We start from the raw sequence: 17,672 nt of genomic DNA, 5'->3' as shown, positions 1-17,672 counted from the left end.
ACTGGACAGACAGCTGAGATCTACTTGCAACACATCACTGATGAGCTAAGCAGTACAATGGGACAACTACTGTCTCTTCAGTTAACTATAGAAAGCTTCACAAATAATGACGAAAAAACCAAGTTTTATACAGGAGTCCCTACATTTTCCCTTTTAATGTATGCTTTAAATATTATTGCCCCTTGCATAAAAATAACCACCCAAAATGCACTTGCCCAGTTTCAAGAGTTTCTTTTAGTTTTAATTAGACTTAAACTCAATTCTCCATTGCAGGATTTAGCTTTTCATTCCAATATATCTGTGCCAACCACATGAAGAATTTTTGACAAGTGGACACATGAAGTGCCTATCAGACTAAAGTTTTTAATCCAGTGGCCAAAGAATGAGGAACTGCAAGCCACCATGCCTGCAGTTTTCCAACACAATTTTTGCAAGAGAGTTGCAGTCATCATTGACTGCTTTGAGATCTTTATAGAAAGACCATCTAGCCTAATTTTTGTGACCATCTGGGAACTGCCTGGTGGTGGCTTTGTCCTGTGTGGCTTTTTGGGTACAAATAGGTTTTTGAAGAAAAACATTTTTGAATCGATGGTTAAGGATTTTACAGTCAATAAATTTCTTGGTTTGGTTAATATTGGATTTAACACTAATTGCTAGGGCAATGACCTGGTCTAATTATAAACATCACAATACTATAAAGTTTCTTATTGGTGTAACACCACAAGGTGTTATCTCATTCATTTCAAAGGCATGGGGTGGGAGAGGGAGTGACAAATATCTCACAGAAAAGTCTGGTTTGTTGAGAAAGCTTTTACCTGGTGACATAGTGCTTGCTGACAGGGGCTTTGATATTGCTGACTCTGTTGGTCTTTATCAAGCTCATCTTCATATACCAGCATTTACTAGAGGTAAGAAACAGTTGTCTGCAGAGGAAGTGGAGCAAACCAGAAAAATTGCCAATGTCCGAATCCACGTGGAAAGGGTGATTGGCCTTGTCCGCAGAAAGTACACTATATTGCTACTCCCTATTCAGCTGGTGACAGCTCGGCAAGGTGATGACTTGGCTCCATTAGACAAAATTGCAGTAACTTGCTGTGCCCTTATTAATATATCAGAGTGTCTGTGCCTTTTAATTAGAGTATTTAGACCCTTTGTGGGAGTATTAATATTTTATCAGGTATCATTGAGAAAATATGATGTTTAATTCAGCAACAATTTCCTCTTCAAGGAGTTTCTAAGTTAAGAAATATAACTTTTAGGCCTAATCCATACCTTACAGTCAACGGAATTGAATTACATTTGTGTAGTTATTAATAATTATGGTGGTTCCTAATACTAATATAAAACATTCAACCAACGATAAAAATGCCTAAAGTGGCTAATGAAGGGATTACCATTTTTTGTATAGGAGCTTAAAAAATGTTCCTGTTGTAATCAAAAGGTATCATAACAAATAAATGCAAGAACTGAATAACTTTGGACATCATCAACAACAACAACATTTCTTTATACCAACAATTCCAAATTCTTGCAAATCAATTTCATGGTGCACATGAAGGGCAAAACCATTCTCCATCAGGCTCTGTTCTAAGACCCACACATGACTTATACGCTTCCATTTGCTGCCCGGTTATCCACGAGGTCTGGAGTACCAGATAATTCACCATGTCGGGATATTCCACGCTAGGATAATCCGCTAAATCCTCGCTACACTCCGATTTTTTTAACGTGTATGGATCAAATCCACAGATAAGAACTTTTACTCGATACCTGGCCTTAGCAGAACCGGTAAGACTTCCATAATTCTCCGAACAAGGAACACTTTCGCTCGAAGGCGCGTCTGCCGCACCCATATTTACTTTAACAGGTGTCCACCAACATGGCGGTCGCGACTTACGTTACAAAATTTGGTCACGTGGCGGAAAACGAAGAATTGCTCGATTCCTTGGATCGAGGTGAGGCAGGAAATCTTGAGAACCTCGGAATTCAGGTTCTTGAAAGCCTTGTATTACAGCTACGGACCTTATTAGGCAGGTGGGAGTTGCTAGCAATTGTAGCTACATCGTGCACGTTTATTTACCCTATCCGAGGGTTCCCAACAGTTTCTCCTTGAAGTGGAGGAGCCGGCCGACCTCGGTATGAAATTTCCTTACCTCAGTTGGAGTATCTCCGGAATACAATGCGATTTACCTGGCCCCAAATAACGGGATTGTTATTGGCCTCTAGAACCACTCTTTGGCGTAGGGTTCAGAATCTTGAGTCATTCTCTAATCGTTATACCACCATCTCAGATGCGGAGTTAGAAGAATTAATTAGAGAGATAAAGAGAGGCTTTCCAAATTCGGGAATTAGCATGATGCTGCGACACCTGCGTAGCAGAAATGTTTTTGTCCAACGTCAGCGTGTTAGATCAAGTTTGGTTCGAATTGATCCTGTTGGTCGGTGTTTGAGATGGTTTAACACCATCGGAAGGCGTGTTTATAGTGTCAGAGGACCCAATTCTCTTTGGCACATTGATGGACTGCATTGCCTCATCCGTTGGAGGTTTCGGTGATCCATGGGGGGATTGACGGTTTTTCAAGGCTCATAGTTTTATTTAAGTTGTTCAACAAACAGTCTTGCTGCAACAGTGCATGCACTTTTTGTAGCAGCGGTAGAAAGAAATGGGTGGCCTTCTAGGGTACGACCAGACAAAGGAGGTGAAAATGTAGATGTTGCAGCGTCCATGCTGAGACGCAGAGGGTTGAATAGGGGAAGCATAATTGCGGGCTCTCTGTACATAATAATTTGGATATATCAACAAAGTTGAAATGGTAAATTGGCCACCGTAATGATTACAAAAGCTGACGTTTCGATTTACCATTTCAACTTTGTTGATATATCCAAATTATTTCGTTACTCCCACCGACGCAGCCCCAAACAGTTTCTTTCGAAACTATCAGCCTTTATTCTCTGTACATAATCAACGTATTGAGCGCCTCTGGAGAGATTTCTTTGTTGGCGTTGGTCATTTGTTTTTACACTCTTTTCTATCACATGGAACAAAATAGTATACTTGAGTCAACAAACATCATTGATCTGTTCTGTTTGCATTACATTTTTTGCCCAAGAATTAACCATCATTTGAACCTCTTCGTTGAAGCATGGAACCATCATCCTCTACGTACAGAAGGAAATTGGACCCCCCAACAAATATGGGTGAATGGTATAATTTCACAAGATAATGCTGAAAATACTGCAGTTAGGGATATATTTGAGGAAGACAGGCAAGTTTTCGACTTATATGGAGAAGACCCACAAGGTCCTCCTCCTACTGAAATAATTTGAATATATCGACAAAGTTTAAATGGTAAATTGGCCACCGTTACGATTATAAAAGCTGACGTTTCGAGCGTTAGCCCTTCGTCGGAGCGAATAGAGGAATTGTGCGTTGTGTGTGCTTTTAAAGGCAGAAAATGGAGCTACGTTATTGGTGGGAACATGGGGAACGAGAAAAACACGAATAAATTAGTGGAATGAAAAGCGTTCGTTAATACCTGTGGGATTTACACTGCCGGTTTGAAAGATAGCTTTTGTTGAAAAGTTTTACGGCTTTCCGTGCTACTTAAGTGCAAGGAAAGACCGCAGATATGCCATATGTTGCTTAGAATGATTAGGTAAATTAAAATGTCTAGCGACGTAGAAAAATTCCTTCGCTGCGTTCAATTAAAAGCCTTTTTTCACGAAAGGAAGGATGATTCTAACACCTCGAACAAAGACACTTTCGAAACACTTCAGACTCGAGAGTCTAAATGGACTCCCCCGGAGGGCCAGTTCGCATCATTAGACTTTTTTATTTATCAAAAAATGTCGCCACGATATCAACAAACTTAATTCAATCGTATTACCAAATTTTCCAATCTCTCTTCTGAAGAGTGGTCGGCTTCTAAAAGCCTTAGAAAACGCAAAGACATAGTTATCAAAACGGCCGATAGGGGCGGCTCAGTCGTTGTTTGGCGCACCGACCTCTACCAAAAAGAAGCTTTGCGGCAGCTTTCTGACACCTCTTTTTATCAAAAGGTCGACAAAGACCTTACTGCCAGCAATCAAGACACCGTCAAGAATATGATCAACCAACTCATGACTAAATAAGAATTGCCGGCCACAGCAAAAAATCTCATCATAACCACTCCTAGAACTTCTTGTATTTACTTTTTACCTAAAATTCACAAACGTAACAACCCGGGTCGGCCCATTGTCTCGGCTTGCAGTTGCCCTACCGAACTTATCTCCAGCTATCTAGACAAAATTATGGCTCCCATCGTCAAAACTTTACCATCATATATTAAAGACAACCAACACGCTCTTCAAATTTTTAGCGACTTTAATTTCCTTGGCCAAAACAAACTTCTTTTCACCAAGGATATTACGTCTCTTTACACTCTCATTCCTATTAGCGAAGGTCTTCTGGCCCTTAAACATTTTTTTGATCAACGTACTGTTAAGGAACCTAAATCTGAAACACTACTACGCTGTATTAGTGCTCTAGTGCTCTAGTGCTCTACTACGCTCTACTAGTGCTCACACTCAATTGTTTTTCATTCGGGGACAACTTTTTCAAACAAACCAATGGTGTAGCCATGGGCACCAAAATGGGACCTATCTATGCCAATCTTTTTGTAGGTTTTGTCGAACATCAATTTTTCAGCCAATACAACGGGTCCAAACCTGAACTCTACGGTCGCTACATCGACGACTGTATCGGCGCCACCCCCTCTATCAGAGAGGAGCTGACTCAATTCATAACCGCAGTCAATTCTTTTCACCCGGCTCTGAAATATACCTGGGAAATTTCTGACAATTCTTTACCCTTTTCAGACATCAAAGTTTCAATTGAAGGCAACGGTTTATGCACTAGTTTGTATTACAAACCTACAGACTCGCATAATTACTTGTTGTATTCGTCTTCGCATCCATCTCACGTTAAGAATTCCATTCCTTTTTCTCAGTTTCTAAGACTTCGTAGTTTATGTAGTGATGACTTTGATTTCCACCACAAATCAGAGTCAATGTGCCAGTTTTTCGATAAACGTGGTTACCCTGATTCTGTCGTTCAAGCGGGTTACCACCGCGCCCAACTTATTGATCGGCATTCAGCACTACAAACGTCGCATAAGGAAGATTCCGATCGCATTCCATTCACTCTCACGTTTCACCCCACAACCACTCAGTTAAATCCATCATTCTTAAAAACTTTAAATTACTTCAAAACGATCCAGAGACAAGCACTATCTTTTCGCAGCCTCCGCTTATTTCATTCAAACGGGACAAAAACATAGGAAATTTTTTGGTCAGAAGTTCTTTTCAGACTAATGACCGCCCAGGCACTTTTAAAGGCGCTCGCGCACGATACAAAACGTGTCCTTTCATTCACAACACTGAGAAAGTATCGGGACCCAAACGATCCATTAAGATCACCGATCACTTCACGTGCACCTCCGCCAATGTAATCTATTGCATAACTTGCACTTATTGCAAAAAGATATACATCGGCGAAACAGGCAGAAGACTAGGTGACCGATTCCGAGAACACGTTCCCGACTTGGAGAGGAATGACTAGGACACATCGAAACCAGTCGCTAGACATTTTAATTTACCTAATCATTCTAAGCAACATATGGCAATCTGCGGTCTTTCCTTGCACTTAGGTAGCACGGAAAGCCGTGAAACTCTTGAATAAAAGCGCATCTTTCAAACCGGCAGTCTAAATCCCGCAGGTATTAACGAACGTTTTTCATTCCACTGATTTATTCGTGTTTTTCTCGTTGCCATGTTCCCACCAATAACGCAGCTCCATTTTCTGCCTTTAAAAGCACACACAACCCACAATTCATCTATTCGCTCCGACGAAGGGCTAACGCTCGAAACGTCAGCTTTTATAATCGTAACGGTGGCCAATTTACCATTTCAACTTTGTTGATATATTCAAATTATTTCGTTACCCCCACCGACGCAGCCCCAAACAGTTTCTTTATAAACTATCAGCCTCCTCCTAATGAGTTTGACTTGGGTAGTGTGGGGGTACCAGATACAGTTCTTCCTATAAATGGCACTCAACTTGAGGCAATTTCACATGTACTGCCCCTTTCAGAGGGTAATGACTATGGAGTCAGTCTCTACCTAGAAACTCGGGAAATTATTCAAGCACTCATACAAGCACAGAACCATAACTATGGAGCTAAAGCTCAGTTGCATTTAACATGAAGAGATGTTAATGTTCATGTTACCAACAACAGGCATAACAGTTAAACATTTGATAATTTATGAACTGTCTCAGCAAAAAAAGTTTAACACAGCGTCTCATGCACCATGACATCATTATGAAGTGACAAAGGTAAACCTAAATCCGACGTTATATACATGTATATGGTTTATGGTGACAAAATAAAAACAAAAGTAACATGTTTGCAAGTGTAAATGAAAATATGTTAATGATGTCATGGCTGTGGGCCGGCTAATAGGAAGTCTAGATGCTCGTCTCTGGGATACTCGTTGCCTGCGAGATATTGGTCCATTCTGGCAATAACTCCTCATGAGGTGGCTCACATTTGCTCTTGCTTGGTCAACTGTTGTGCTGTAACTAACCACTGACTCTTGATGGTCTCCACCAAATATATTCCGCAAGGCATCAGGAACTAGTAAAATTATGCATAATAGAAGGCTCAAATAGTGGTCAATGTGACTCCAACATTTAAATAATAACAGTAAAAAGTAATCATATGACAAGGTCCTATGATCCGAATTCTTCGAGGACAAAGTTGCTTCTCCTTTTCTCCGTAATACAACTTATGAGGTAATTATCTATAAATATATGAACTGGTCAAACTAGTAATTACTATGTTTTACAAGAGATGAGCAAACTACATGTACATATCGTAACAAAGTATTATGCAATTTCTGAAAGTGTCGGCGAGGCAAATGTCCAAACTCCAAAATGCAAGGCGGTTTGTGCCTTGTGCGTTGCTATTATAAAAGATCGCAACTAATTATCTTTTCTCCTTGTCTTTGCGATACTGGGCGAATCAACACTCACGATACAGTGGCCGCTACTTCCATCGATGAACGGGCAACCCTAAGACCCAGAAACCGGAATTCAGAATCCGGAAACCGGAAACCGGAATCCGGAATCCGGATCCAAAAATAAATCAAAAACGAAGTTTTTCAAAGACACAAGAGTTAAGTTGCAAATTTTTCTCCTGAAAATATAAAAAGGTCAATAAAAGTGGCATCAAAGCACAGCTCTTTTGATAATAAGGATTCCCGGCATTTCAGTTCAGTAGGCGATCGTTAATCCTTAAGTTTCAACGGTTACTTTTGAAAATGTATGTTGAGTACATACGAAACGACAAGTCATAATCAAAATGTGCAAGTTCAATATGTTTATCACTGCTGTTTGTGTCTTATTTTTGATCAAATTACGATGGCCCAAGAACAAAAGTATTTACGATAAAGTTTCTTCTGCTTTTGGACTCTCTTAAATTTTGATATCTTTTTCCGACAATTCCTTTTCAGAACGGACTGTTTTTGTCCGATTTTTCCTCCTTTTGGCAGTCAGCATGAACTGCGAAAGTACTCCCATACTAAGCATCTAGGCCTTTTTAAGCTTTGGAAATGCAGAACAGATGAATCTTGGAAGGGCCTACAGCCCGGTTTCCATATAATCGTCCCTGTCGCAACAGTTGTCTCTGTCGCTTCCCGAGGCGACAGAAGCCACAGACGCGACTGAAGCGATCCTTGTGATTAACTGGTTTCCATTAAATCGTATGTATCGGATCAAATAGTGGAAAGACTGGGACTAGACACTTTTTACCGCCAAAACCAAAACAAAAATAGCGGCAGTCGATCGAACAAGAAGATTTTTGGCGCGTTTTCTGTTTCTCCGAAATGTTTTGCGAAGAAGAAGAGAGAGAGAACATCGAAGAAAGCATTGGTTTTGGGTTCGACCCGTATTCCAGAGGAGAGAACGTCTTGGAATTTTCCATACACTCCTTCAAGAGATGAAATTATTGTTGTTGTCATCATCGTTACTAACCGAAGCGTGTATCCAATAGCTTTTCTTAGATTTTTATCAGACATTTTAAGCCTTTTAACATGATTTTTGTAAATTTTTAGTGATTATGGCAAATAAAGGATATTGCATAAATAGCGCTCTCTACGGCGAGGATCGTGCATCATACGTAAAGGATTATTATTATTAAAAAAAATTATTATTATTATTTATTATTATTTTTTATCATTATTGTAATGAACATTGAAAAAAAGGACTTTAATTGCGTAATTACCTTCCTTCTAATTTGAAATAGCTGGAGTTCGGTTTTCTTTCATTATCGAGTTTACCTCCATGTTTTTCGTATGATATTGTTCACAGTTTGAATCGCTTACGTAGCTAGTCGTTCCTGTTTCAACCAGTTTACAATTATACCCTTATTAGAGAACGCCCCATTTAGAATTTCGGAGTTGGAGTTAGGAGATCGAAGGAGTCAAATCGGAGTGTTTTACTTAAGTTTTGTCTGTTCGAGTTACGCAATGTTGGAGTTTCTCTACGCCTTTAAGACAGGATCAGATGTAAGTTTCAGTCTGTTGTATTCCGTTTCGTTTTCCTTTTGATTCCTTTTTTTTTTTTTTTTTTGTAACTAGTCTTAGCACTTTTCCTTATCTTGCACATTGTAATTTTCCCCCTTTAGCTTTCATCGTACGTGTACAACAGAAACCAGCGCTGTTTGAAGTTCATATTCGTGGCGTTGCGTGACATACTGCTCCAAAGTGCACGGTGATGGTGATGGTGATGGTGATGGCTCCATACTGGGCTCTGCAAATTTGCGCAAAACTTTTCGACGAATATCTAAAGTTTGGAAAGAAGAAAAGGCCTAGGACTTGAAGGAGTGTCTTCTTTACCTATCTTCTGTAACATTACAATTTCTTAACCTTATCCACTGAATAGTTTTCATTTATTTTTTTGTTGCGCAAGAGTGAAAACGACCTCTACTCGTAGATTTACGACACTTTTGCGATACGCTACAATTACTATTCAACGTATCTGATAGCGTAAATTTTACATGAGGTCACTTCACGCGAAGTCATCAAAGCTTTGGAAGAAATAGTCGCTAGATTTGGGTTTCCAGAGGCAATCGTCAGTAGGTTCTATTGATGAAAACCACCAAGACAAAGTGTTACACGGTTTCGGCTGGGAAGCAATAGAGGATCCTGGGAACGATGTGGTACTCTTTCCTGCACTCAACCAACAAATTATTTGACGTCACATCCGGGTGCGTGCCTCAATGACTGCTTGGTTACAAAATAAGTAGGAAAACAAGATGGCGCTGCGAGAAAGAAAGTTATTTCTCAAAGGGATCTAGAATTTGGACACTTTCTAACCAGATGGGAACAGCTGCTTCTGCAAATAGACGAGATTCGGACTTGATAAGCCCGAGGGCTGAGGCGCTTACCAAAGCAAACGGGGTAAGGGAAACATCGTATACAACTTACAAGTACAAACGTTGCTAACTATTTGATTTTACGAGGTCTATTACCTGTGTACATGGAATCTCTTATTTAAATGTGGGAGATAAAAATTGGGTGGGATCTTAAGTATAATTCTCCTTTAATCTCAAAGGATTTGAAATCATTAGTTTCAAGCTGTTGGTTCGTCGTCATGGTATCTTTTTCAACATTTTTCAAGCATGGTGCAACTTAACCTTGAAGGAAGTCAGACCTGCTTGCCAGACTCCTTGTAGGGCCTGTGCATGACTCACATGGCATAATCGTGCTTAGGTGCAAAAAATGATATTTTCAAAACATCAAATCAACAGCAGCTGATGTTAGACTCCCCAGCCTTGATAGATTTGGGACATGGAACAGTTCGTTATCGTCTCCCAGATGAAAAGAGAGAACAGGAAAATATGAAAGTCAAAACAGGATATTTCTATCACCCTCGACTTGATGACTTTAGTGAAGGTACGATTCATACGTGTAAACATGGATTTGACTGATTAACTTATCACAAGACAAAATTAATAGTGGCTCGCAACAGTGTTTTGGTAATCATCTAAACATGAAATAAAACAAAATGCACTCATTTCAAATACATGAATGTATGGCTGAATGAAAGAAAATGAACCAAAATACGGCAATATTTCTGTATAACCCCATACTTCGTTATGCATACAATTCTTTGATAAAACAAAGCAGAGGCAAAAGAACAGATTACCTTTGGGATTATGACTTTGTTTTTGACTGGTATGGGGTTACAGAGAAATCTTTCCCAAAATACACTGTACATACAACTGTTGTGTTTCAATTTTATACTTGGTTTTTTATCTTTTGTTTGTTTTTGGGTTAGTAAAATTATGTTCACTGTTCTTATACTGTAACAGCTTTTAACCCCTTTACTCCCAAGTTCTCATTATTAAATAGAGATTATTCCATGTGTAAAGAAAAATTGTTTACAAGTTTTGATGCATCAAGAAAACAAACAAGTGAGCGCAGCAAAACCACGGGTGGCCCAAGCTCTGTCACAGGCTCTTTCACAGTGAATAATTAAAGAGCTTGTATAGTGGTTTAGTTGGACTTGCTTTTGAGCTCCGTAAATGTAAAGTTGTGTGAAATAATCAAAGAAATAAAGTCTTACCTTCGTAGAGAGTAGTCTGTGTTGTTCTCCTCGCGATTTGAGGCCGTTTTGATGTGTTTTAGCTTGACGCCCTAAATTACTGTGCATAAAATACGGGAAGGTCGGAAACTTCTGTTGACACATGCTCGCCAAAATTGCTCGAAAACAACACTTAAATACTTTCCCTTGAATCAAAACAAAAATACCACAAAAGTCAGTTTGTCGAGCAACCAATCCAGCGAGAATTTCAAATTAACGGCCATTCGGAATTCTTCGAATGCGTGGAAGGAACTTCTTGTGCAGCTGAGAGACCGTTAATGGGCGGTCAACCTGGAACCTAGTCAAATCTCTCTCAACGGGTCCTCCCCATAGTCTTCTAACACCAACTCTTCACACGCACTAAGGTCTCCGGGTAAACTCATCGACTTGACTAGATCGTCAATACTGTCCATCTTCACTGTTTTCAGTGTATTTTTACAAATATGCTCTTACCCGGGGTACCTTAGTATGTGTGAAGAGTTGGTGTTAGAAGACTATGGGGAGGACCCGCTGAGAGAGATTCGACTAGGGTCCAGGTTGACTGCACATGAATGGTCTCTCAGCTGCACAAGAAGTTCCTTCCATGCATTAGAAGAATTCCGAACGGCCGTTAATTTGAAATTCTCACTGGATTGGTTGCTTGACAAACGGACTTTTGTGGGATTTTTTTTGGTGAACTTAAAGGGCAACTATCTGGCTTTAGTGCTGCCGAGCTTTGATTCGAGGGAAAGTATTTAAGTGTTGTTTTCGAGCGATTTTGGCGAGCATGTGTAAACAGAAGTTTCCGACCTTCCCGTATTTTATGCACGGTAATTTAGGGCGTCAAGCTAAAACACATCAAAACGGCCTCAAATCGCGAGGAGAACAACACAGACTACTCTCTACGAAGGTAAGACTTTATTTCTTTGATTATTTCACACAACTTTACATTTACGGAGCTCAAAAGCAAGACCAACTAAACCACTATACAAACTCTTTAATTATTCACTGTGAAAGAGCCTGTGACAGAGCTTGGGCCACCTGTTGCAAAACCAGTGAGTTTTTGAAGCATCGCAACATGTGAATAAAAATTGTTCAAGGACTATCCATGGTATGATGTTTTTATTTCTTACACACTGAGCTTTTTCCTTATTGACCAATACATTTCAAAGATTGGAAGTGAACTAGTGTGGAAATACATCATTTGTCCAATCAGAGACAAGAACGATGGTACTTCACAGTGTAAATCTCAGAAGATCCAGTAATTTGACATAATTTTGAATCCCCCAGCTGATATTCGTCTTTGTTCTTATTACTTTTCTGCTTGACAATATATTGATTTTGTCAGGAGAAATTACGTCTTGATCACTCATGGCAGTTAAAGGGATTAAAGAAGGGAAAATGATTAGAACCTCAGATAAAGTTGAGCCATAATATGTGCAAAGTAGTCTATAGCTTGTATTTTTCTGAACACAGATGCTGAAGTGCGACCTGAGGACAGCTTTAAATTTCACTATGTGTTCAAGGGACCAAAGAAGGATGGTAAAGTAAAACGGTTGTACTATGTCTATGGAACAAGCTTGTCAGCTAAAGATGAAGGAATCAAGCAGGAACCCCACAGGCCCATAGGGAAAGGCTACAATTGGCCAGAATCCTATAGGAAAGCTAATAACTTGTATTATGAGTTGACCTTTGCTGATCAAGGTTAGGAATTAATTCTTCATATTTACATTATATAGGTATACATGAAGGCCACATGCTGCACCAAATCTGAAACAATGATGTAAACATTTATAATCAGTTTCAGCAGCACAGTGGCAAAATGGCTGTAAAGTTAGGTTTTTTCAGCAATCACTGATCAAGTAAAGATGCAAAGCAAATGAGGCATAGCACACAGCAATTCCCATTTAAATTTTCCCACGTCATCACAATAGTGAACCTCCTGCTTTGACTTGGTTTTCCCTTAATCACTTTCAGAAGCATAAATTACTCAGAGTCTAATATTCTCTTGGGGGCAACATCATTACACTTAGGGGCAAGGTCACTTATCCTACTGGCCACATACCGGTACATGTATATTGTACAACTGTGCAATATGTTGGAAGGGGGGTCAAGATGTTCTATATGCATGCTAAAAATATGTCTCACCATCTTTAAATTGCTTTATTCTGCTGGTTCACAAATAAACAGCTGTCATCATGTCCATATGTTTTAATTTATATACCAGGTGAGGATGATTTTACAGACTCAGACAGTGTAATGACAGGTGCAGATTCTCCAGAACTGAGTGACACTGTTGCTGATAAAGATAAATTGAGGTATTTTATACTATGTAAGCTAGAGGCAGTGTGGCCATGTGGCTAGGGTGCTGGGCTTGTAACCAGGTGGTCCCAGGTTCCAGCCCTCCACCCTGCTACTTACTGGATTTGTTTTCAGTTGCTTTGAGTTCAAACCCTTTACTCCATGTTGTACATGTACATAGCCAACTGGCTAGTTGGGACTTTTAAACTCTATGCTTATTTACAATGTTTATTTACAATTTGTGAAAAGCACCAACGGGGAAGTGGTCAATTAATGTTATTATTATTATTATTATTATTATTATTATTATTATCATCATTATTATCATTATTTACTCTTAAAGTGCGCTCTATGAAATCTAGATGTATGTATGGGATGAGAACTATTTTATCAAGTTGTTTTCTGTATATATATTTGAAATTATGAGTAATACTTCAAAGAAAACAAATACATATACTGTATATTGTATCCAATAGAATTGTTCTCAGTGAAATGGAAACAGTAGACTCTCTTAAGATGAGGATGGCTTTAAGACTGTTGGTACCAGCAGTGAACTTTCATATCCTTCACAATAAAAAAGAGTTAAGGTACTGTATGGTATATAAATTGTACCTACAAAATTTCTCAGACTTGCTTGTTTTATGAGTAGAATTGCTAGCCTCAAACAATATATTGACCAAGATATCAGTCAGTAGTAGATGAATGTAACATAGTGTGTTGATTGTCAACTGATATTATTAACAATCAATTAATTCCGACCCATTCTTTGATATGTTGACAAATGAAACTAGTTTTGTGGTTGTTGTAAGGTATATACATGAATATAACAAACAATTTGGTTTCATCAACTGAGTTGATAAATGTAAATTAGCCACAGTGCAAAGTTTCATAGCTAGCCCTTTGTTAAAGTGAATATGAATATAATATGTGTAGTCTGAAGGGAGACTAGGAGCAATACCAAGATGTTATCAATGGATCTTTGTTCTCTTTACTGAGTTTCTCTCTCCCTCCTTTTCATGTGTGCTTTCATCATATAGCATCGATGTTCTGTTGTAATGTACAGATCAGGGCTGAATTATAGTTTCAGGTGCCCACATGGTGCATGACAAAATGTTCTTCTTCATAAGTTTGTCTTACTGGGATTTGCTGTTTACACTGATTTTTTTGGTAAATTTTAAGCATTTTTAAGCCATTTAAGAAATTTAAGAATCAGTCTTGTGGGCCCTAAGAGCAAGAAAATACCAAAAGTGAAACCCATATTTTCCTTGAAATTCCATCTTTACTCCGTCAGAGCTGTGTTCTTGTTTTGGCTAAAAATTTCGCACTTTGGATGTATGAATTGGTTTACTGCATGATAGTGTCTCAAGTTTTGTTTGGTTGTATGTTTTTTATGAACTAATTGTTGTCATGAATATTTTCTTGATTTAGACCTGAAGACATTGTAGGAGATCTGAGGACACCTGAACAAGGGAACTGGAGGAAATTTGCTGTTGTTCTAAATTTAACTTAGTGGCTTCATTGCAAATTCATATGCAGATGTACAGTTGTGGATCATAACTTCGATTACGTTGCACCTCAAGCCCATTGGTTATTAAGACAACCTTTTGTTTCTCGACAGAGGTCTTTTTTTGCTCTCTAATCCAAGTGTGAGAAACTGGTTAATCTTTTGATGTCTGACTTTGGTTTGACAAGCGAAGAAAGTTTCCAAAGACAATCTAACTTAAAGATGTCTACTTTGCTCGTTATTTTCTCCCATGCGCGCCAAAGTGTGATTTGCACTGTGTTATGCTTCTGGATAATCTATGTTTTTTTGCATTTGTTGCATCATGTCGCAACCTGATAGTGAAGCAGTGATGATGCTTCAGTAAACTGTTTGTCTGATTGAAAGAACCTGCGCACAAAAAATCAGTTAGTTTTGGTCACATGCTGAAAAGACCTACGAGTAAAGAGATCTGATATTTTTTTGTCCTCAAAGGACTTGAACAAGACTGTTTTCCCAAGAATGTACTCTGCTGACATCTTGGAAAAACCCTGTCCTGAGAGAGGATAAGTTTCAGGTACCAGGTAATAGAATGTCTCAAACAGTTGACTTGAGGTTAGTCCTTAATGATCAGGAAATACGGTAAAAACCCGCATACTCAAACATGTAGATTAAGAACACCCAGGCTGAAATTTGGTAAAAATATAGATAAGAGCACATTCAACCTGAAAATTGAAAATTGTTCTTATATATAAAAACTCTTCCCTTTTCAGTTTATAGAACAGTGTCTGTAGCTTTACTGTGGTATTGCACTAAGATCTCTTTATAAATGCTAGTAATTTCACTTGCTGTGTATAGCAAATGTACAATTGAACTGTATTTGGAATTAAAAGTCTTTTAATTACAATTATAAGTTATGTATTTCATCGTAGTTAGTAAATCCCTTACATTTTTTTAGAAGTAAAAAATTAAGAACACTGGAGAACACTTTCAGGCTGATTTCACCTAAAATACCCGATATATAAGAACCCAATCAGCCTGAACCCCGAAAATGGGTGTTCTTGTGTGCGGGTTTTTATTGTACGTACAAATTATTTTTTAGCACCTTGAGAATATAGGTTTTATTTACCTCGGTTGTGCCTAAAGTGTTGAACCTGTGAAGATGTCTCTGTGAGCGAGGTATGCCATTTCTTACGATTTATTTATTAATTTAGCTTCGCCAACCGGCAGGGAGACCGCAACAGCTTGCGCCGATTACTGCGGGCCCAATGAACCCACCAATCCCACCCCAGGGGAGAACATCCATCACACCGTAATCTCGTGTGTGGGAAATTAACGTCTCCTACCCCAACCCTGCAGGAGACGGGACCTCCATTTATTCGTCTCAATCCGAGAAGACTAGAATATCTAACCATTTCTTGATGTTATAGAAAGGTAGCAAATTCTTCTCAATTATTTTAAGACCCTGAGTGTTGGTCCGGCCGGGGCTTGAACCCTCGACCTCCCGCACAACAGTCCAGCGCTCTATCCATTGAGCTAACCGGGAGGCGGTTCAAGCACCGGACATTCCTTATTGCGGATTGTACGTATATACATGTATGTAAACAATAGCCACCGGTTGATGCGAAAATGTGCCCGAATTTTATTCGCGGACATTATCTGTTCCGAAATGCGAACAGTTTTCCGCGAGCGAAGCTCGAGAAAAACTGTAAGCCTCGAGGAACAGACAATGTCTAAGGAAAAATATACGTGGATATTTTTACGCCAAATGAAGGCTATTTTGTTTATTGTCCTTCGAATATTTTTCAACGCGCGAGAAAAGTGTTTGCGAATAGCTCGCAGTTAACGGCGTGAGTTGTTCACTTTTTAGTGTTCTCTGGTGTGATTTTATGAACAAAAAAAAACATGGCTCATTCTTCTGTAACAGCCACGCAACGTATTTTCATCTTGAATTCAATTTTAAGAGCAAAGTTTTCCGTATCGGATGTAAGATTTGAAAATTAGGGAATATCACTTGGGGTATATCCTCCGTTATTCCCCGGTTTTATTCGGGGGATATTCGATCACGTGAAACGTTCTGACCAATGCGCGCGAGTAAAAATATTTCTTTGATTGTAATGTATATTATAAAGTTTTTTTTAGGATAGTCAATATAGATGTACTGGATTTATTTAAAACAGGGCTGTCAAAATAAGCCGGCAACCGGCCCATTTCGTCATCTCAGCTCTGGAAAACGCACCAGCAGTTCGGAAGGCATGTAGCTCAATCATCAGCATCGAAGAATGACATTGACGGAAGGAAAACTTTCTAAGTGCCATCTTCTTTGCATCACAGTACGGTTTCTCAAAATGTTTTGACAACCCTGAGACTTGATGCTAAGGATTCATTTGTAACAAAACTATCTCCATTGTGCGAGTTCGGGTTGAATAGATGTTTCAATTTTTGTACTATTTAAGACGCGAATAAATTTTTTATCGTTTCATCTTGCTTCTTTATACAGCTGTAAACTTCCTCTACTTCCTTCTCTTTACTCTTCACAGACGCTTTTGCCTCTTCAGTAAGATATTTCATCGGTCATGAGCAAAGGGAACATAGGTGCTGAGAAATTGGGAACGAATCATTGCGTATTAACGACCAGAAGGAACCTCAGATACCTCGAAAAGAGACTAGCAAAAAAGTTATTATATTTTTCCGAGTGTTAACATTAGAGTATAGGTCAAATTTCAACGGAGAAAATCAAAAGAAGTTGATGGCATTAAAATTTTTTTCCTCCCCGACCAAGCGTTATCCTCTGTGGTTAAACCGTGAGGTGGTTCATAAAGACAAGCAAATCCTACTGCATAAATATGTGAGTAAGTATGGCAGGGGAGAGGAGGGGGCTGAGCAATTACAACCTAAAAATTTTATGGTGGGATTTCGCAGAAAACATCGCATGCAGAGAGAAATAGTGTAAAGAAATATCCTAGAAAGTGAAAAAAGAAAAACACATGCGCGACAATTAATAGTGTACAAAAAAAAGTACACCCCACCCTACCTTCAAGATTAACTGGTATTTTTGTGGCATCTTGTTGAGTGAGTGAGTGAGTGTATGAATAAAATTCCGATCTTGACCCAATTTCGATTTTTCCCGGTGCTACTTACTGCTTTTTTCGGAGTACCTTAGTAGTTCGACATTCGCGCTCGATACACTGTGAATTTCTCTCCTTTTGTGATTTCTGGATCATAGCC

At 39.0% G+C, this 17,672-nt stretch overlaps 1 protein-coding gene and 1 pseudogene across 1 annotated transcript; both read left to right on the top strand.

Annotated features, from left to right (window-relative positions):
* Positions 1-3,327, top strand: part of LOC148720115 (uncharacterized) — a 5,030-nt pseudogene extending 1,703 nt beyond the window's left edge.
* A 5,984-nt stretch (positions 3,328-9,311) lies between these two features.
* On the top strand, positions 9,312-14,616 carry LOC111320681 (uncharacterized). Its single transcript, XM_022923343.2, has 6 exons — positions 9,312-9,498; positions 9,849-9,993; positions 12,140-12,367; positions 12,891-12,981; positions 13,441-13,551; positions 14,393-14,616. The coding sequence occupies exons 1-6, from the start codon at positions 9,418-9,420 to the stop codon at positions 14,472-14,474; spliced, it is 738 nt and encodes a 245-aa protein (XP_022779078.1). The 5' UTR covers positions 9,312-9,417; the 3' UTR covers positions 14,475-14,616.
* The last annotated feature ends 3,056 nt before the right edge of the window (positions 14,617-17,672 follow it).

Source organism: Stylophora pistillata, chromosome 11 (assembly GCF_964205215.1).
Source record: "Stylophora pistillata chromosome 11, jaStyPist1.2, whole genome shotgun sequence".
Taxonomy (NCBI): domain Eukaryota; kingdom Metazoa; phylum Cnidaria; class Anthozoa; order Scleractinia; family Pocilloporidae; genus Stylophora; species Stylophora pistillata.
This window is presented reverse-complemented; position numbering and strand designations above follow the sequence as displayed.

What these genes read in the sequence shown, in the direction of transcription:
- LOC111320681 (XM_022923343.2), top strand. Translation starts at nt 9,418, where the DNA reads ATGGGAACAGCTGCTTCTGCAAATAGACGAGATTCGGACTTGATAAGC. An exon ending in CGCTTACCAAAGCAAACGGG is followed by an intron (nt 9,499 to 9,848) that starts GTAAGGGAAACA and finishes TCAAATCAACAG; the next exon opens with CAGCTGATGTTAGACTCCCC. An exon ending in GCTGATAAAGATAAATTGAG is followed by an intron (nt 12,982 to 13,440) that starts GTATTTTATACT and finishes TGTATCCAATAG; the next exon opens with AATTGTTCTCAGTGAAATGG.